This window comes from Strongylocentrotus purpuratus, unplaced genomic scaffold (assembly GCF_000002235.5).
Source record: "Strongylocentrotus purpuratus isolate Spur 01 unplaced genomic scaffold, Spur_5.0 spur5_scaffold_6, whole genome shotgun sequence".
In the NCBI taxonomy this organism is placed as follows: domain Eukaryota; kingdom Metazoa; phylum Echinodermata; class Echinoidea; order Camarodonta; family Strongylocentrotidae; genus Strongylocentrotus; species Strongylocentrotus purpuratus.
In genome coordinates this window covers 32,741,197-32,762,671 of record NW_022145612.1, presented here as the reverse complement: position 1 = coordinate 32,762,671, position 21,475 = coordinate 32,741,197, and the positions used below count along the sequence as shown (strand labels likewise).

At 37.9% G+C, this 21,475-nt stretch overlaps 1 protein-coding gene across 1 annotated transcript in view; it reads right to left on the bottom strand.

The window, feature by feature from the left end:
• The window catches only part of LOC589044 (protein Ycf2), a 46,490-nt gene that overhangs the window by 5,358 nt on the left and 19,657 nt on the right, over positions 1-21,475 (bottom strand). Inside the window, exons 3-9 of the mRNA XM_788702.5 lie at positions 15,025-15,088; positions 10,538-10,687; positions 8,060-8,328; positions 5,066-5,209; positions 3,919-4,054; positions 2,743-2,835; positions 481-828 (exon numbers count right to left, since the gene is read on the bottom strand). Coding sequence (XP_793795.4) covers positions 481-828; positions 2,743-2,835; positions 3,919-4,054; positions 5,066-5,209; positions 8,060-8,328; positions 10,538-10,687; positions 15,025-15,088 — 1,204 coding nt within the window. The remainder of the gene's footprint in view (positions 1-480; positions 829-2,742; positions 2,836-3,918; positions 4,055-5,065; positions 5,210-8,059; positions 8,329-10,537; positions 10,688-15,024; positions 15,089-21,475) is intronic.

Genomic DNA, 21,475 nt, shown 5'->3' with positions numbered 1-21,475 from the left:
TCCCCAAAGTTTTGATAATTTATATGACTATTAAGAAACTCATTCAGGACGTATTTTATATCTTCTGTGTTCATATCTGATCCTTTTTTTCAACTTTTACCAAAGTCTGTTCTCGGATCATAGGGTGTGGGGTGGGCTAACGTCTCATCGGCCAGTGAGATACAGTGCCTCAGCGGTTGGAGCAGGGCTTGTTTTTAATAGGAAGCTCATGGGTTCGCAACCCCAGCAGGTGGGGCGTTTATCCGCATTCACGTTTCGTCCATTGTCATGAGGGTTTCAGAAAAATCCCTAGGTGCCCACATGAATTCGATAATCATTAGAAAAACAACGAACAACAATAATAATAATAATAATAATAATAATATTTAATTTTTATATAGCGCTTAATACAAATGTCTCTAAGCGCTTTACAAATATACTATTACCCCGGTCATTGGATTCAGTGCTTGCCCGCACACATCAAACTATTCCTGAGCTTACCTGTTTTCGATGTCTTTCCTCCTTCAATGAGTTCGTCTTCTAATTCATCTGCAATCTTCTCCGCCTCCTGCTCTAACTCCGTCGCGTCCGCGTCACCATTATGGTCCGTCTCCTTGATGTCCTTGACCAATCCATCCGGTCCTTGTTCTAGGAGCTCTTCCTCGAAGTTCTCAATCTCAGGCTCGACCTCCTGGCCGTATCTCTCGATCTCGTCCTCGCCCTGCATGTACTCGCTGGTCTGTGATGAAAGGCCCAAGTCTTCTTCTCTGTATTCGCTGCCCCCCTCTGAGCTCATGCCTTCTTCGCTCTCACCCCAGTAGTTGTCAGGAAGGAGCTGCACAACCTTGCCTTTACAAGAGCAAGCAAATAAATAAACCAAAAATGTCTTACAGATACTTTCAATTATAGACTGACTTTGTCACTTTCATGATACTTCAACGAAGAACAATACATTGAATCGTATATAAGGAGAAGGGAAAAAATGTTTTACATTTGCTTATATTACATATTACAGAAAATTGTGCGACTCTCAAATGATATACAATTACATGCTTCAGATATTAGCAACAGTTTGCTTTAATTCGATCAGCGATGATGAAACTCTTCAGTTTGTACCAATTATTATGTACCTAACTCAAGGAGTCATGTTCAATCAATAGTACAACACATACAACTTATTGAGAAGCAACTCTACAGTGTTAGATTACATACTTATATACAGGCGCTTCTACGAATCAGCACCGTCCATTACCTCTATATTACAGAAATCTGACCCTACCCCTTCCGAAAAAAAGTAAGAAAGAAAGAAAACAGCAACAACAACACTAAAAAAGAGAAAGAAAAAAAGAAACATACATTTATTTTAACTATTGCTCAGGTGCTGGTGTAATATGACTATAAAAAAAAAAGTTTAAAATCACGATCGCGTTTGTAACAGCGTCTTCTACAATGTAACTTTCTACGATATCGCTTATGATTGCGGTCTCCTGCACCTTTTCAACAGATTGTTTGGATAATACTTTAGATTTATAATAATATGTTATAGAAATATTAAGTTTCGTTATTATATGTACATATGTAAAAAAAAAAAATGTATATTTTGTATTATACCTTACGTTTATATGTTCTTTGTTATTCTGTTATTATATTTGGAAAAAAGCTGAAAAAAATTGGGGAAAAACAAAAAAGATGGGCGAGACACACAAATCAAACTTCTAAGGACAACCGACCGGGGGAAGGTATACATATTATATCCTCATCTGGGGAGGCGAATGGCTAATAGTCTAAAGAAATTCGAGTCGATTACTTATCTTGAGCGAGGCTTTAAAAGCTAATCAAAACCTTGATGGATGAAATGACATCGCCTCCCACTCTGCCATTATCCCACGCAATCATACACTGAGCATGTCTTAATGAGGGGGTATTCAGCATCTAGGGTAGATTATGGCGCGGGACGCCCTCCCTCAGAAAAAAATAATTCCTCTGGCAGGTTTCCCTTCTCGGTAAGACCTAGGGGCTGCCCAGACTTCCTATACCCCGATCTCGGGATGATTCTGCCCCCACGTTCATAAATATCTGGGTACGCTTATGAATGATGCTTTTAAGTTGTACCAAATAGAGCTTAACAGAAATATATAGGTGGAAATGCTACTTAATTATAATGTCATCCGTGTCGTGTTGCCGCAATTTCGGCCTACGCAAGATTTATAAACGACACCTTCATGTAATCCTATGACTTTAAGAGCTTCTCATCAGAACCGTCATGAATCATACATGAATAGAAAGTAAAAATACTAATTTGTAATGTTTTTTAAAATGTCTTTTTCACAAGAAAGGAAAATTTCACATTCTCTAATAAGAACTTCATAAAACTAAACTCATCTATAAAGCGATGATAAACTATAAAGTGATGATAAAAAAGAGGAATTTCAAATTATGTTAGGAGAGAAGAGTGTCACCACCAACACCTTATTATCGTGTTCTAATCAAATTATTGTAACGCTAAGTAGTAAACATTTAATGGTCATGAAGTTTTGACAAGGTCGTTGGGTGGGCAATTATTTGATAATTTGTAGAGGCATGTTTCTAAAACAAATAAACACAACTTAATCTAGCTAAGGAAACTAAATTGAAACCATTTGCATTATTAGTCTGTCAGTATCATGTATATCAGGTAGCCTTATGATTAGGGTTTCGGTTGTGGCTGGTTTTAGAAACGTGCCTCTTCAACTTATACAGCTACCAATAATATTTTCGACTTACTCATGATTTTAGCGCCATCTTCCGGCGAGATTTCACCTCGTGCAATCCTTTGTGCAAGTATCTCGGCTATCTCTGATAAGGCTTGAGTGCTTTCTATACAAATCAAGAATAAATCACATATGAACAAATATCAAGCGAAAACATCTAGGGCAGAAATGAATAAATCAATACAAAATGACAGTGAACAAAATTCCTGTGGATTTCAACTTGTTGACCTACACGTTTCCTGACCTCGGAAAAAATTGCAACGAATCGATTATTTCTAGCTAAAAATCCTTTTAATGGAGACTCCATCCTTCCCGCCTAAAAGTCTAAACGTACGTGTTTATTTGGCTTTCCCCAAAGAGCAAATAATACTGGACTTTCTGTGAACAAACACAAATGACACAATCGATTTGATAATTCAACGTTTTGTATCCTACATTCCACGATTACAACTGACTGTGAATTTAAACAAATAAAACAAATAAAACAAATAAAATCATTTTTCAATCTCCGACAAGTGCGTTTATTAATTTTTTCTTCTTCTTTTTAATCTTTTACTTTCACCAACCGATTTTATTCATTTCTTATTTTCATTGGAAAAAGTAGTCATATGCTATTCATCGTCAGACATTTAGAATAAATCTTGAGTTCTGGTAATAATAGAAAATAATTTCTCACAGGGTGAAACAAAAACTACACCTAATGTTCAGACGACCAATTAAAGGCATCTGCCAAACAATTTTGGTAGAAATATTCTTAAACATATCTAAATAGTTGAGTTTCAAGAAAAAGAAGATAAAGATATTGATTGGATGGTTCCGAACCATACTTTACTTCATAATAAGGTGTTTCGAAGAAATTTAGGTCAGTTTTTGTGATGCAAATATAACTTGAAATAAACCATATAGCGTAGAACACACCTTTCAATTTAGGCGTATGGGCAAAGTTTTGTCCAAATATCAAATTTACATTCCACAGGCGATTTCAAACTCGATTTTTATAATTTCGTCATCAAAATATATGAGATACAATTTCATAAATAACAAAAAACACCCTGTTGAAACGTCGAAAATCCGAACATGAAGGAGCCCGAATTTTGGTCCATGTAATTTTTTTTTATTTGGGGGCTTACCCCTCAGCCTCCCCCCCCCCCTCCCCGCCTCATGCGCCTTTGTCTTTTCGTGTACTTACCCTGTTCAATTGCATCTTGGTATGCATCATAGAGGTTGACTTGAGAGCTTCCATACGGCACTTCATCTTGGTTAATCATGTTGGCATAGTCATAATATTCTGCAGGTTGAGCCATCTGGTTGTAGAGTAAACCATCCTTTAAAGAATTAAAAAATAAGGAGATTATATTAATTGACGGAGGATTAACTCGATTACATGTATTGCTAATTTGTTCTTATTAACCTAGAGTAGCCACATCATAATGATACTACTCTTCTTTCTTGCGGGCTCTGCAATTATTATTACTCCACCAGTTATCCATACAGGGCCCTTAATTTAGGGCCCTCACGGAAGGCCACTACTTGTTGGTGAATGGGCTACCCTGACAAAAGATTGGAAATAAATTAATACATAAATAAATAAAATACACGTGGGTGGAGAGGGACAAATACGGGTCAAGTAAAGCACCTTGTACAAGGATATAAGCACCGAGTTATGAACGAACCCTGGACCTCTCGAAAGGGATTCAAGAGTCTTACCCAATGAACCACGGTGCACCCTCTTTATCAAGTCTAAAAGATGGCCAATGATCAGCCTTGAATGCAATTTTGTTTTAATTGATTTTCCACATAATTATCCAGAACCATATTCCTATTCTGGGTGCAGAGATGCAATGTAATTATAGGTTTGTTGCTATCGTCCTGAGACTGAAACTGAACTGAACTGAACTGAACTGGAATCATCTAATTGATAGTCTAAAACAACACCGTTTCATAAAACTTGTTATCAATAACAATTTACAAGCTACTGTTATAAGTTATTGAAATCATGGCATCTGATTGGCTGAAAGCAAATTTGTCATAGAAATTTAGCAGTTGTTATAGATAACAAGTTTTATGAAACGGGCCCAGAACACCACCATCCTGTCTTCTACCAAGGGTTCTGATCAAGGCAATATAACTGTGTGCTGGTGCTAGGAAGATTTCTAATTTGAAGATTCAGTTTCCCAGTAATTTAAAATAAAGATGGGTTGGGGATTTTATTGGTAGTCAAATATGTCAAACATTAATAGATCACATATCCGAGTTATTTATCACTCATAATTTCGAGTCGTAAAACTTAGGGTAAAATGAATATTTCTCCCCTTTTCAATAATCACCATACTCACCAAATCTGCCGTGGGATCCTCTTCCACCTGTGGTTGATAGGTCTCGAACAGCGCCCTCGATAGTTCAACTTGTTGTAGCATGAGAAGGTTTCTGAGCTGTGATGCTACTTCATCCTTCAGAGCGTAGGCTTCAGCCTCAGTAATCTGTCAAGTAAAAACACAAAATATTGAATTGACTATAATTGTATGAGAAAATAGTATCACAACACAACAGACGGTTAACTGTACTGCAACTGAAGAAGAAGAAGAAGAAGAAGAAGAAGAAGAAGAAGAAGAAGAAGAAGAAGAAGAAGAAGAAGAAGAAGAAGAAGAAGAAGAAGAAGAAGAAGAAGAAGAAGAAGGATGAAGAAGAAGAGGAAAAAGAAGAAGAGGAAAAAGAAGAACAGAAAAAAGAAGAGAAAAAAGAAGAAGAGAAAAAAGAAGAGAAAAAAAGAAGAAGAGAAAAAAAGAAGAAGACTAATGGAAGGTGAACATGGTAATTGCCTGAATATAGGTAACAAACGTGACGAGCAATGAATGTCAGAAACGAGTTAGTCATTTCCTTCTGATGATTGATGTCAATGTTTAAAAACAGTAAATACAGATTTTCGTTCTGTTTTCTAGTCTGGAGAAAAGACGCTGAGCATATTTGGTTTCAGGACTCCCCAATCCCCCCTCTCTCATACGGTGCAACCGCAAGCCTACTGTATATTTGGTTTATATTTAATTCCTTATATACATCCTATGCTTGACTCTTGCCTGAAGACCGAAGCCAACTGGTTTTGGCGATGGCCGAGCAGGTTCTTCTTTCTATATAGGACCTATGAAACATTGGTAAACAGGTATGGAAGGGTTTGCGTCAGGGTCAAAGTTGATACTTCGCTCTGTCTCATCATTTTCATGAACTGTCAGGGTATTGACAGTAAATATGGATCAGGGAGGGAGAGAGAGAGAGAGGGAGGGAGGGAGAGAGAGAGAGAGAGAGGGAGGGAGAGAGAGAGAGAGGGAGGTAGAGAGAGAGAGGGAGGGAGAGAGAGAGGGAGGGAGAGAGAGAGAGTGAGTGAGAGAGAAGAAGATGGGGGCTTTCAGGTGCCTCTGGGTGGATCAACGATCCACCGAGAAGGATTAAAGGTCATGTTTCACCATCAACATGACTATCTTCATCTGACAAGAAAGTTTCCTTGATCCACCGTCAAATGGCGAATGGCATTGCCTACGGCAAGTCCAGTTTAAGTGGATTTTTTTTCTCTCAAAATTGTCCCTCTCTATTTAGAAAAAAAGATCCTGCCTCATGTGTGTATAATGTGCATCTCTACAATGAACTGTAAAAAAAAACAAGCTAAACCATTGAGTTTTTTTTCAAAGCTAGCTCGAAGGCCGCTATAATATTCATACGGAAATGTAGCCAAGAAGGCGTATAAATTTGTATGAATGAATGAAAAGAGCCAAAGAATTTATCAATGCATTTAAGATTGATGAAAATGTTCTTGAATACAACTTTGTAATATAAAAAGCATATCATCAAATCAACAATTATATTTCTCATAATGTGCCTAGTCCTTTTCATGTTATATGTCACGATTCCTTTAACCTCGTTGATGGGTATATTTTGTTCTCATTAATCATTGGTTGATATCGTAGCTTCCTTTCATTCCTTAATGTCACGAAGACATGTATTATTTACTAATTACGTGCGTAATGTGGAGTGTCATCATCAGACAATTCTGACATTTACAGAGCGGACGAGGCTTTGAAAACAACTCGCTTAAAGCTGATTGTTCCCTGAAAATATCATAATTTAAAGGTCAAACCATTTTTTCCTTCTTATTCTTTTGAAGCCATTGGCACGACTGCGACTGAATCTGCAGTGGATAAATAATGCTGAAGCCATTGATTGCATTGTAGGAATAAGAACTGACTTGCATAAAGAGCACAATACGTGCTAGAGTGATTGGGCTGCATGAAAAGGCGCTTTCTAGTAAAATACCTTTTGGATTGGATGAGACAGGATATGGAAAATCACATTTTTGTACTTGAATAATATTGTTTAATGATTCAAGCTGAAAATACAAATAGATTTGGATAACATTTGGATTTAAGAGTACCTACAATAATAAATGAAGAAAAAAAACGTTGTTATGTTAACGTATATTTAGATGTTGCAAACCTGATCGAAAATACTGAATTGCAGCAATTAACACATGTATTTGCTATGATCATGATGATGGTACGGAAAGCAAATGAACACATTTACGGGTTCTTGGGTTATTTGTTATGACAGAAAGTTGACATATCAAATAGAAGAAAAGAATAATAAAGAGGACGGTTGCTTCATAACGGGACCAGCTCTGGGCTAGAATACACGTCGGGTAAAGGGAGGGACAGAAAGAGAGATGAAGAGAGGAGTATAAAAGAGGGAAAGGAAGATAAATTAGTGAATGTCGAACCCGGTTTATACGTTTCTATTTAAAGCAATCAAATCACATGTATGTATTCAATGTCGCCCACCCCGCCCTCCCCCGCCCATGCAGCCCCCGGGTGACAAAATGGTGACCTCCTAAGGGCAAATAATCATCATGGTCATAATACGCAATCTATTATGCGGAGGACAACGCTGATGGACAGCCTATAGGCCTACTCTATATCGGTTGAGATTCACCCTTCGGCAGTACATGACATAAACATCGGGGAACCTCGACTTAACTTGGGGACTAGTCGGTGACTACCCTGAGACTACTTGCAGATTACCCGGAGACTACTTGTAGACTACCCGGACACTACTCGGAGACTACCTGGAGGCCAGCTGGAGACTACTCAGAGACTACTCGGTGACTACCCAGAGAGTACCCGGAGACTACTTAGAGACTACCTGGAGACAACCCGGAGACTACTCAGAGACTACCCGGAGATTACCCGGAGACTACCCGGAGACTACTCAAAGACTACGCAGAGACTACCCGGATGCTTTACCCTATAAGGATGGGGTAATGTAAAAGGGTTTATAATGCTACTCACATATCCGTCGTGTAAGAGTAACCTTAGAGCCCGAAGGAAGCCAGCAGCGTCATCTGTTTCCACCACAAACTTGGCCACCTCCACGGGATCTCGTAGCTCTAGCATCAATTCACGTGCAGCAGCAGGTGTCAGCATGTACTCTGATCCTTCTTCTTCTTCTTCCATCTGCTGTTCGACGGCCTCCTCGAGCTGCTCCTCATCTTCATCTTCATCTCCAAGCAAATCGTCAAACTCGTCTTCTTCTTCTTCTTCGTTTTTGCTGTCTGTCTCTGTAAAAGTAAAACAGATTCAAGAATGTGCATAAGAACAATAAGGCCTACATGAGCGCTATAGATAATTTATTAGTCTTCTTTCGCCTTTTGCGGCAACCGAATGGATATCGAAGTTGCGAGTCAGTATACAGTAGACTCGCAGTTGTAGACTTGTAGACTCAGTCAGTGGTACACCGGTGGCGCAACCACTTGGTATAGAAATAACAAATATTATTGTATGAAATTGTTTTCCATCGATTGATTTTATTTTTCAGAAACCTATGGCCGTTTGTTGTTTGGCGCCTGATTAAGCTTTACGACGGTTACGTCTGCTTGAAAGCTTGCATCATCTGTCAGGTAGATCTATTTGCTACGCTAACTTTGCATTAATAATTAATGAGCGTTGCTGCAGACTCCCTTTAAGCTAAATAATTTCCTCCGGAAACATGCCAAAGTTGGGCATCGTATATCTCTAACGAACCTATTAAATGATATCATTATGATCCCGGTTTAGTAAAGCCTCCTCGTTAGCTATCACGAGTAATCCCATGACCGCTTGGTTTCAAGCCTTATTTAGCGAGACTTGACTGTTAGTGGGCTAATAAAATCACCAAACACGTCATGCAACTTACTTCCAAAAAGGAACAGTGACCAAGTAGTTTTACCCCCATAATTATATATAGGTTAAGATTCATGTTCATTATTTTAGACACATGCAGTTTCAGCATGATAATGTATGGACGTGAGGGTTTGATGAAACATAAAGTTGTGCAAGTGTTATTTACATTTGGAGCAAGTGGGTGACAGGTTTCAGTCACAAGGAATTTAACATGCCAGTCGAAAGTTGAACATGCGGAACAAAATACCAAACAAGCAGACCTACTCACGAAATGTCACGATAAATTTTTAGACTTAGTACGTTCTAAACACGAAATTTCAGGAGCTTTCAAGCTCGTTAAACATCGTGTTTGAGATCGAAAAAGAAGACAGGTGAAGTGCAAACACCCATGAGTGCCTTTGCTGGAGAAAAAAAAATGGTGACTACCAAAAACAAGCACGACCTACTCACAAACGATTTTCTTTAGCTTAGTACCTCCTAAACAAGAAATTTCAAAGCTCTTTATAGATCGTGTTTGAGATCGTAAATTGGAACGGGTGAGAATGTTTAGTGCAAACATCCAAACTCCCAAATCATGCGTGCATCTGCAAGTGAAGTGTTCACGCGTTCTCTACATGACACTTGCAGTATCATCTTTAAGCACGACGTTGAGCCCTAAAGTCATTTACGTTAATCGAATACATCAAGTCACATAACCCGAATGGTAAACATATGATGTTTAGAGTGTGGGATATCGATTGCAGAGATGATACACTGATGTGATGCCCTTGAGATTATCATCCGGAAATGTTTTCTTATACAAGCAAGTGTCTTATGTGTCTATCAATTATTTTATCCTCTCTGTGGACAGTGCCTTCAGATTTCAATTACAGAGCAAAAATAAATCGGCAGTCTCTACTGACAAAGTGAATTATCAGGGTGTGGACGCAAGGGACGGCCTCGCCCTAGTACGAGTCGAACATGCTGGTACATTGTCCCTATTACAGTGAAACCTGTATATTAAGACCGATCAAGGGAGACAAGAAAAGTGGTCTTTACAGGCAGGTGATCTTTAGGTTTCTTCAGTACATGTTTCAATGAGACACCGTTTTCAAGGAAAACAAAAAGATGTGGTCTTTATAGACAGGTGATCGCTTAAGTAGGTTTGCCACTGTGATATCAGATGTTATACCATATGCAAAATGTTTTATCCTGCTCCTGTAAACAGTACATCAGTATTTTCTTTTTGAGGAGCACAGGTGCCATCAATCTCTGACAATTAAAATAAGAATAGATCACACATTTTCAGCCCCAAACCTCTAACCAGCAAGCGCTGAATAAAAAGTTTGTCGATTTGGGGGTAATTTTGCAAATCACGAGGGGTGGGGGGGGGGGGGTCGTCCCCTGTGGAACATTAAGCTTCTGAATGCATCATTAAATTATATAGTTATGTTGTGACATTAGCAAACTTCTTACGGACATTTGTATATCGCGCTGAATAAATACAGAATATCATTTCTTTTTAAATTCAAAGTGCATCTATAAAAGCTGATTTAGTACTATTAATCGTAGAAATATCTATTCCAACTTTGGTGTCTTGAGTTCAGATATTGTTACATTTGATTTTACCTGGTTTCTTGCCTTCATTTTCACTGGTCACTTTGCTGTTATGATCGACTTGAATATCCTGATAGTTGATGACTTCCTGCCCCCTGTCATCATCGTCGTCTTCATCTGGTGTGTTATCTTCTTCTACATCGACAGGACCGTCTTCTGTTTCTGCAAAATTAAAGAAATGAATAGAAAACATTAAATGAAAAGTGTAACATTAAACAAGTTTTCGCTTCTAATAACTGTTAAGAAAGTATCATGAGAAATGCAGAAACCATTAATCGAGCCTTTCATTTCCCCCTCAACAATGTAATTAAAAGAAAAGGAAATCATTAATTCTTCATGTGGCGAGCCAATATTTTTCTGCCAGTGCTTATATATAATTGCGGTTGATATAAAGGCAGCAACTAAGCCAATTTTGACCACTTAACTGTAATTACTTTTCAACTCGACGCAATATTGTTCTCCGTAATATCTCCCTCCTCTGTCTGAAGAAAATCAGCAGATATAATTTTGTTCCTGTCTGGTTGAGGATTTTGCCCTACACACCCACGCATCTGAGGGACATATAATATATAATTGTGCCGCTCGCCATTTTCCACGAAAATGAAACGTTGAGGGGAATATACAACGCTGCCATTTTAATTCAGAAACATCAATTTAATGACCTTTATAATGCCTAAATTTTGACATTGCTGAATGATGTGGCGCCATTCTATGAAATCTAGCTGTCTACTTTACCCTGTCTGTTCGCCTTTATCGTTGACTTTAATAACGAGAATTATGGTCCTGGATTCTTAAAGTCGTGAAAATCTATCGGAAGTAGCGTAGACGTAATGATTATCGGTGATTGATTTGATTTTGAATATTGCATGAAGTTATTCCCACAATCTGTGTAAAGAAATGTAACAAAACTAGTGCTGTATTTATAGACTGTATTTCATTTTTCATCATTAATTACGAGTTGTATTTTCAGTTCCATCCTAATATTGTAGTCCATATTTTCTTTGTGTGAAATAAAAAGTTATCATTTAATTTTCCTAGCTTATTCTTTTAGCATAATATGAAAGGGGATATCATATTTAATTCTGTAAAACCCATGAAAAGGTTTTATTTAACATACCGTAAACTAAATATAACTGCCCCAAAGAAATTGCCTGCTCGAAATAAACACGTAGAAATCGATGTGAATCCAGGATTACGATTTCATTTGAAGATGTACGGCGGGTTTTTATCTGAGCTTAATCATTCCAATATTCTAAGAATAAATCGAGTGGAAAGAAATGAAGACCGGGGAACGAATGTGAAATGTTTTCCCCATTTCATTGCCTCCCTTCTCAGATTGATTTGTTGGCTTCTCACGCGGCACCGAGGTGGCTTTCAACCCCCTTAAGTTGTCACTGACGTCACCATCACGTCACCAGTTGTCATGACAACCTGTATTGATGATTGACTTAGACAAGAAATGCTGCACATTTCTTCACATTTCTACCCCATTTTTTTTCTTCGCAGACGAGTTCTATTTTTTCTAGGTCTGGAAGAATCCCAAGGGCCATATGTCGTTTGAATACCAATATTATTTTCAGAAAGAGATAGAAAGAGAGGTTTTAAAAAATCTCTTTCGGGTACAATTTTTTAGTCTCTTTTCCTGTCAGGTTAGGTCCGGAATTGATCATTGTTTTCTTCGAGGATTTTGTTATCCTTTGTGACTTCGCTATTATTCACGAGAAAAAGCATTTTGATATTGAATATAACAGCTGCATGTCTGCCATGCACTTAGAAAGCTACAGACTCGAACCTTCCACGAACGGTTATCCTTTCCTTTCCTTCAAATTGTTCACTGTAGGCTTCCTGCCATATGGTTCTTTGAATACCTTTTGAAAATATCAGCGCTATCCGATGCAAACTTGATATCATTCATACGATCAATGGAGGAAAAAAATTGATCACTGAAGCTCGCAACATATTCACAGTGAAATGAGCACAACTCCTAACTCTGTAGTCATAGCACGTTTAATGCAATTTTAAGCACAACTGCGGTATGTATTAATGCGCTAATGCCTGATGCAAGTTCTCCAAGACCCGCTTTCACATCATCCTTAGCTTATAATCTGTGCAAGTGCTGACAATAAAGAAAATGGCTATACATAGAAATTACAGTAGGGTGCCTGGTAGAAATTCTTTTCTTGTTACTATTCATCTCAATCGCATGACTATGTTTGTAGTTTGTTCAATTAATTTCAAATACAATATAAATCCGTACTAGATTATTCTATGTAGAAGGAATCACTCTGCAGACTAAGAGAACAATATCATCATGACCACAATATACATTGCAGATAATCTTGATGAGATGTAAAACTACTTATTCTTTAGCAGTGGTTAAATAACAATTAAAGATAAGACTGCTGCCGGAATATATTTCGTTGAACAGAGCAACGTTTATGATGAGGACACCTACGGCTCAAAATACGACTTTCATTGGTTACGTGTCGTTTTTTCCGAATCTTCATAATTCCGAAGGTTTGTATTACCAACACGATAGCAACCACTTTCAAAAAATTAACCTATAAGGTAATTTCAGTAGCCTCATGCGTCACCCGTCGAAAATGTGTGAACACGGCAATGAGGTACACAACAACCTGAACATGAACATGATTTCTACATGAAGCATGATTTAGCTGGATATAATCCCCAAATACTGTATCGTATTCGGAACAACGAACGCTTTTTCATTTTCAGAATTATGAATCCTATTTTACCTCCGGAAGTACTAACCTTCTGTATTATGAACCCTATTTCACCTTCTGAATTAGGAAACTTCGGATAAATGAACCTTCGGAATAACGCAACAAATTTTCGAAATTATGAACCCCCTAGTATGGGAAATTTGTGTTTCGGAATTACGAGCCTTCGGAAAAGCGTTCCACATCTTTAACCAATAAAGTAAGCCTAAAGGGTTCATAAAGCACATTTCGAGAGAAATATAGAGCTGGTCGGAAATATAATTTTGCGAGGCTGAGACCCTAAGGTGCTGTTCGAAATTAAATTAGAAGTGAGGTGACAATGGTCACGTGGTCTCTACTTACTGCTTCCATGTTGATAATATCCTGAGGGATGTATAAGAGAGGGAAATGAACTATGCCATTACACCAACACCTTAATAGAATTAGGTGGTGCCATTAATAGCAATTTGGAATCTATCAAGGGTTTTGTAAAGAATCGAAAACACCGGTGTCGATGCTGTGCCTAGCATTATAACATAATGTACAATGAGCATCCGGTTTATTTTTGTCTGATGTTATCTTAAAACAACAGGATGATAACACTGGATATAGTGCACATATCCACCATGCATGGTGCTCAAGGCACTCCAACTATATATTACCCCGGCTCTGCTAGGCAGCCGATTTAGGCGCTCACAGCATTCAAGGATTAACGAAATTATAACGATTATAATGATATCTATATATTGCTATCCCTGTTATTTCCGGAACAATGCCGGGAACATGTTCGCAACGGTAGGTTTTATGACAAATCTTCCACCTCAAATCTAATGTTTTTTAGGTAAAGATTCCTTGTTGTCTGAGAAAGATTGAAATGTATGCGCACGCGATACCACGCATTCAAGATCCACTTTCCTGTAGTAACGCTGTATACGTACGTCATGCTAAAACATCAGTCGAAACCGATTGCTCGCAACATTGCTCCAGCTAAAACAGGGATATTCATATATAATCTAATTTGAAAAGAAAAATGATGTGCAGGATCAAAAGGAAACGAAAGCACAGAATAATGACTTCAAAATTAAATGAAAGCGATGGTATTTCAATACAAGATTGAAAGGGGTTGTTATGTCTTCAAGCTTGGTCGATGTGATGGTACTACCTTCGTGCGTCTCTACAAAATTATAACTCCAAACCCGCTTGAGGTAATGTTGACATTGGTTGATGTATGCGGCGCAAAGTAAGGCCAGCGTCACATTCAATTCCTTTTTGATCGGGTTATCATCGGCGAGATTGAAAGCCGATCTATATCATCCGGTTTCACATATCAATAATAAACACAATATCCGAGATTTGATCTGACATTTTGCTCCAGTGACATTACTCTAGGCTTTATTTGTCGAAGATATTATTTTCGGGCTTGGGTTGAGACTGGCTTTAGGTTAGGTTTTGGGTTTAATAGCTCACGGTGTTGTGTTGAGTGCAGGATTGAAGTTAGCAATTCGACTTACGACCAAAATTAATCGCAGAGCAATTTTATTTATCTTCAATACGTAAAGTCTCGTTCAAATATGACGCGGTAAATCGCTTAAAATAAAGTTATGTTGACGTAAGTGTAACAGCTCAGTGAATACACTGGTACGCAAAAGACCTTTGTTGCGCGCAGTTGCCATTTACTTACACGTAAAAAACCGCGGTGTTTCTTTTTCTCTATTTGCCGCGGTTTAACAGTTCATATCTGAACGCGAATCAATTCGTGCAATTAGATATGCTTCTTACCTTGGATTTGCTTTGGTTGTGTGTCTTCTAGTTCTCTATCTTGTGACGTCACTGCATTTTCGACCTGGTTAAAGGACAAACCATACAAGAAAAAAGAAGCCTTAGTAAATAATGTTTGACGTTTACTGCTATATAGCGTGGTAACTGAAATGTAAGGTTTCAATGAAGACCAACATATTCGATGTTAATCAGGGGTTCAGGGCCCCGCCTTATAAATAGTTGCGACTGATCCGAATCAATCGCAAGTCCTCTAATCAATCGCAAGTTTGGGATCTCCTATCTCTTACATACATAGTTGTGATTGATATCAATCGCAACAGTTTATAAGACAGGGCCCAAAATGACATGAAGCCTTCTATAGTCAAACATGAACACTGACTTTATGTCTCTAAAAGCTACTGCAAAAGCACAATTACGAATTGAATGCAAAAGAAATTGAGACACAATATTAGACATGGATTTTGAAGAATGTATAATCTTTTTGTTTCAGGTCCCGAATTTGTCATTCACATAACAATATCGGAATTGTAAGACTTGTAATGACGTCATACTTAAGCAGTCTGTACCGTGACTTGCTACCCACTAGTAGTCGATTAGCCATTTTTTACGCACGAAAACTTCAAATACCATGAAATTTTCATATGAAAAATAATCGGTACATCAGTCGCACACAGTTTTAAAATTTACATAAATTATTTCACCATAACTTGCGCTTTCTTTAATGGATGCGGTAGCCTTTGTTCGGAAACAGTATCATTGCCAAACGACGCCTAAGAGAAAATCAATTTATGGTGAACTCTTATGGAGGGACCCCATGGAGCTCCCAATCGTAATATACAGTAATGGCAACCGAAGATGAATGCTTCGGGCATGGAATCGTTTTATCCGCCATATCGATGCAGATATACCTCAAAACACAATAATACATGCCCACATACAGACTGCGGTCAAACTATTAGATTTGATATAGAAACTCATTACCCAAGGTGTTCGAGTAAATGTTCATTTAGTCTATCAACCTGATTAATATGCGAGCTGAAGGTAATTACGACACAGGATGCCGTTCACATGGTGATCACGATTATGCTTCTGCAACACGATCGAGAATTATAAAGTTCTGTTTTTTAGTAAAGGTCATCGTGTGGGCGGTTTTTATCGTCAGCAGCAACCCATTTCGATCGCCAAACAAAGATGGCCACTAAGGACGTGCGTCCACTGGTCTCCGAAGGATGCAAAAATGGTTTCAATTTACAGAGGAGATCAAACGGTTTTCAAGGATTCCTCCTAAGACCTGGCTCGATTTAGTCGACCCCTTTGAATCCGCATTTGCTTCGGTCTTTTCATTACTATCATTTAGCTACTTAAAACTTTGAAGGATATATTGATTCTCTCTAAATTTTGATGAAAAGCTGAGTTACGGATGCTTTAATGACAAGCGAAATGAGTAGCTGAGTTACGGATGTTTTAATGACAAGCAAATATTTTGTTTTCTCGATATCAATCGACCACTTTGATCCAAGCATTGTGAAAAATAAAACGAAACAGAAAAACGATACAAATCTGCCATATACACACCTAGATACAAACTTGTTTTCGTGTCCCTTCCCCTATTCCACCCTTCCCACCCCGGTAAAAGTTATGAACTTAAAAAAATATTGTCGATCCTTCCCTCAATAAGGATCTTTAAGAAGCGCGCTCATTCATTCGATGTGTCCCCTCCGTTGCATCTTCCTCTCCATCTCTCTTTGACAGGCTTCAAATATATTCATCAATTCAGTGTCCTCAGGCATTGACCCTTGCCTGTATTATTCTGATGCCGTTGTTCTCCACGGTTGACTGAAATGGATCGTTCTAGGAGATAATAGTCAGATATCTTCTTCCCTCGACAGATAGACAGACAGTACACTTTTCAAAGACATATTAAACAGACCTAAGATATAATGCGTGAAGACTATAGATCACTTTCTTTTTTGTTTATACACTATTACTTTACAAAATGCATGAGATATGCTTCATAATAATAAGCTTTTGTCACTAGTCTTGCATAATTCATACTTTTCTTCATAGACGCATTACTTTGATAAATGATGATGAAAATTATAATAATTGCACTATGAGTACAATGCTCTGACTATGATATGAATTTTACAAATACAAATAATATACGAAGTACTACACATCATTGTCATCATTCCCAGATTCAACACTGTCTTTAAATGGACTCAATTAAATAGCTCCCCCGCAATGTACGTCAGCATTTATCTTTTTACGGAATTTTAGTCGCGGTGTGTAATATTACACTAGAAACTGTGGGTAAATTGATATCTCATGTTCTTACGATATTGTGCAGCCATCTCAGGGAAGCGAGGGAACATTTATTTGAATTTGATTATTCCTAAAGTGGCAATGGGCTCAGACGTACGATAACTGGGCAGTGATAAAATCTTGTATGATAAGATTATCAAAGGAAAAAGACTTATGCAAAATTAAGTAAATCTGTTATGATTGTTTTTGGTTTATCTTTTTTCCCTAAAAAACAACATGATAATGGACTTCCAGTGCAGGCAATTATTATTTTATTGGTCACAAAGTACAGACGATTGAAGTTAAAATCGACTAATCAAGCAAACTTGCCAGAACTGTGAAGATTCCTTCATAAAATATTGATCACTATGTTCGGTCGGAAATTGCTGTATTGATGATTATTGATAGCTTTAAAATTACCAAACCGAAATGAAAATGTGGGTCGGGTTACAAAGTGGGCAACAAAAGGCGTTACCATGGCGATATAGTACACATCGAGTACGAGTATGGGACTCACAAAAGATTCCTAACAACGCCGGATCTACGTTGAATGAGAGGTATTAACGGTTGATCATCATAAAACGAATCAAAAGAGAGAATATCATAGTCAGGGGCGGATCCAGGGGGCGTGTGGGCGCATGCCTCCCCTCTTTTTACATTCAGAAATACCTCAGAATGTAGCATAGAGCATATTAAGGTTCACCCTTTTCCGGGGCCATTAAGTGGGCCCCGGACCCAACGCCATAAAGCTTTCGCGCTCGCAATTTCCTACATTTCTCGCCCCCCCCCCCCTTGGAAAATCATGGATCCGCCCCTGATAGTGATAGTAGAATGAAAACGCCACAATTGCAGATCATTAATCAGGTTAATGTCTTACGTCCAGGTTCGAATTCAGTATCAATGCAAACACCGGTACCTTGAACATTATCATACCGAGAAATGGTGAACAATATGAAATGAAAAAGCTCCAGAGAAGCAATGGATCGCTGTATTCTAAATGCACGCTATCCCTTTTCTATGATCTTCATGGCTAGATGATCCCTATTTCTCTAGGTCTCTAAGCTTCAGAAATGGTTCATTCTACCGAATATTTCTCAGAAAAGAACACGACCGCCTGATTTACCCATCAAGGAATGCCCATAGGTGCTGTCTTTCAATCGACCATGGTCTTCACCCTCATAACCATGACAACGGGCAGACATCTTGTTTCTTGCTTGCAGGTCTGAAATAGATAGTCATCAAGTGAATTGGAGCTATAGGGAGTATGATCGGAGGAAATACATTTTCTCAATGGCGTAGCAGATAGATGACACGGTATTCAGGCCTTATTTTCATGACCTGTGTTACAATCACTGAAAATTAAATGTGTTTTTACCTTAGCCGTGAAAATGTGATTTATTTCTGATGATAAGAAAAGAAGCTGATATAATTAGGCCTATTTATTCAAAAGCTATTCTTCGAGTTTACAGTACCCATCATTTTAAAAGTAAAATGACATAATCATCTAAACTGCTAGACTTTTTCTTACTTCTTTACGTGAAATGATTGTGACGTTATGGTTTTTTCCTCATAGATAACGTTTATATCTTTTGAGAGAACTTTACTCATCATGAAAAGAAGTAAGCCAACGTTATTCCAACTGTATGGACAACCGTTGATGTAAAAAAAAAAATGATAGAATACACTTAACTGAAATGCCAATAAAACGTGGTATGCAACCTACTTTTTGACACTTCCTTTCCTTTAATGAAACGCTTAAATGGGAACACTATGTGTGATAAAACAGAGGATGGGTATACTACCATCGTGCTACCGACTAATTCACGCGGGAATAGTGCGGTTGGGTAAATGTCACAGTCACCCGCACCGGATCTGATATCTCCACGAGCCGCGGATAGAATATTCGAATGAGAATATATCCGATATCATCCCAAGGGGTGATCAATTTGATTTGGTTTGATTCTCCGATTTAATTCACCTCTTTGTCACTCGAGTCACATCCAATAGATGATGGCTGAGGAGGTGGCTTTCTCTCCATAAAGCCCTCCTATATAGTCCGACTGAAATAAAGAGCTTGCTTGCACGGACTGAAAGTGACTTTTAGAGTTCATGGTAATCAATGCATGCAGATGAGATGAGAACAAGGTATTCCGAGAAACAGGTTGATGGGTATTGCTCGGCAGTACGATCACCAAATGGGTCCCATATGGACAAAGAAATAGTGAACATAGATATAAACATGCAGAGAGACAGAGAGAGAGGGGGAGGTAGATCTGTTTAGTAATTACTGAATAAAAGCTAGATTTAGTGATTGAACATTAAATGATGCTGAAATTAGGAGCGTCTTCAAATAATATCATAGCATTGAATAGAAAATTGGGCTATTATTTTCATAATATGAGAATGAGAATGGACCATTCCCGAAATTGATTTTGCATTATTCACCAAATCCTTACTTTTAAATTAGAAATTGGTGCATTGGTTTGGGTTTAACACATGTTAACTTTTAAAAAATAGTTTAATCACATTTTTAGTTGTTTCTGACCTACAATTCAACTAAAAATGTTTTTATCGAAACCAAATTTCACGATCTTATTGGCTCTATTATATATACGACTATACCAGGAATGACGTAAACTTTTAGATGTAGGTGTTTCGAATTTCTAGTCTTTAATGGAAATTAGTAGATTAAAAGAAGTCCTCAAGGACAATCGCTCAATTTCGAGTTGTTTAGAATCTTCAGTATTGAACAGAAGTACTCATCTAGAATCTCAATAGGTCCCATATCCGACAGCCAACACTCTCAATTACTCGCTTGAGTGGTGGCTTGAAAGGTCGCAGCATTTTAAAGTTTAGCTCAGGAGGAATTGTCGCCTCGAATCACCAGCTTCCTCCCCTCTTGCTTCATCCTATTATCTATTTTCCATAATGATCTACGTCTCCTCCTCCTCCTCCTCCTCCTCCTACTCATACCTTCTCCTCTTCCGCCTTCTCTTCTCTCGTGCCCCCTTTCGTTTCCGCTTCACCCAATTCGTAAACTTGCGGCTGAATTTTCATTTCGACGGAGATGCAAAATAGTGACAAACAACAAACTAATGTCCCGCGGCACGTCATGAAAATTGATGTGGCCATCACTCACTTGCTAACGGTCGCCGAGTTAGTCATTAAACACATTGATATACAAAGTGAAGTCAATAAGTTTAAAGCGTGGCTAAATATAGCTACCACTGAAGGCTTGTTTATAAATATAATTTGGTTATTTGAATGGCAGGGACAAAATGCCCGTCGTCACCAAATTGAAATATTGACTTCTGCTGCAGTCCTTTAGGAGCTTTTAAGCGTAATTGCTACTTTTTCTAACGGTGAACAGTCATTATTTATTTCGGACATAATTCTCATGGCTTCTTACAAATCACTTCTCTATAAATAATCTTGTAGAAAGTGGGTCTTTGGATAACCTTTGTCTTACTTCATGTACCTGTTGAATATATTTTTTCCTCTCTGTTGTTTAGGGTTACATCGCCAAAAGAAGAGGTAACATCACTTCTGTATTTTCCTATACCATTGGTGCTAGAATGAATACATCAATAAAACTTGTGTTATTCATCATGACAGCATATTCATCAACGTCAGTAAAATTGAGAATTAAAAAAAAAAAATGTCCATTAACGTCAACGATAATGCAGGTGATTATTCGACAAAGTGAATGCTTCGAATTTAAAAGAAACCCATTACCATTATCTCTACTGACGTCATGAAATTTGCTTTAACGATTATGTTATATGATGAACAATATTCAATAGCGTAATTGAACGAGCCCAAGACGTTGATGTTTTTAATGCTCGAATTTCCATTAAAATTTCTCTCTTCTTTGTTTCTTGAGTAGATTAAACTAATCCAAGGCGGATTTGCTTTGTTCGAGTGAATTGTTATTGAATTTGTCAAGAGCTTCGACCTTTATTGACTTAAACGTCACGTGGGTATCTACAAGGCGTCATGAATGCATGCATAAGGGCCTCACATTACATCAAAAGTGCTAATACTTTCATAATCTATTATTTTATAACAAGAAAGATAATGGGCTGGATTTACGATCATGAAAACCATTGTGACGTAGTGTTTATGATTGGTTCGTGAGATACATTCT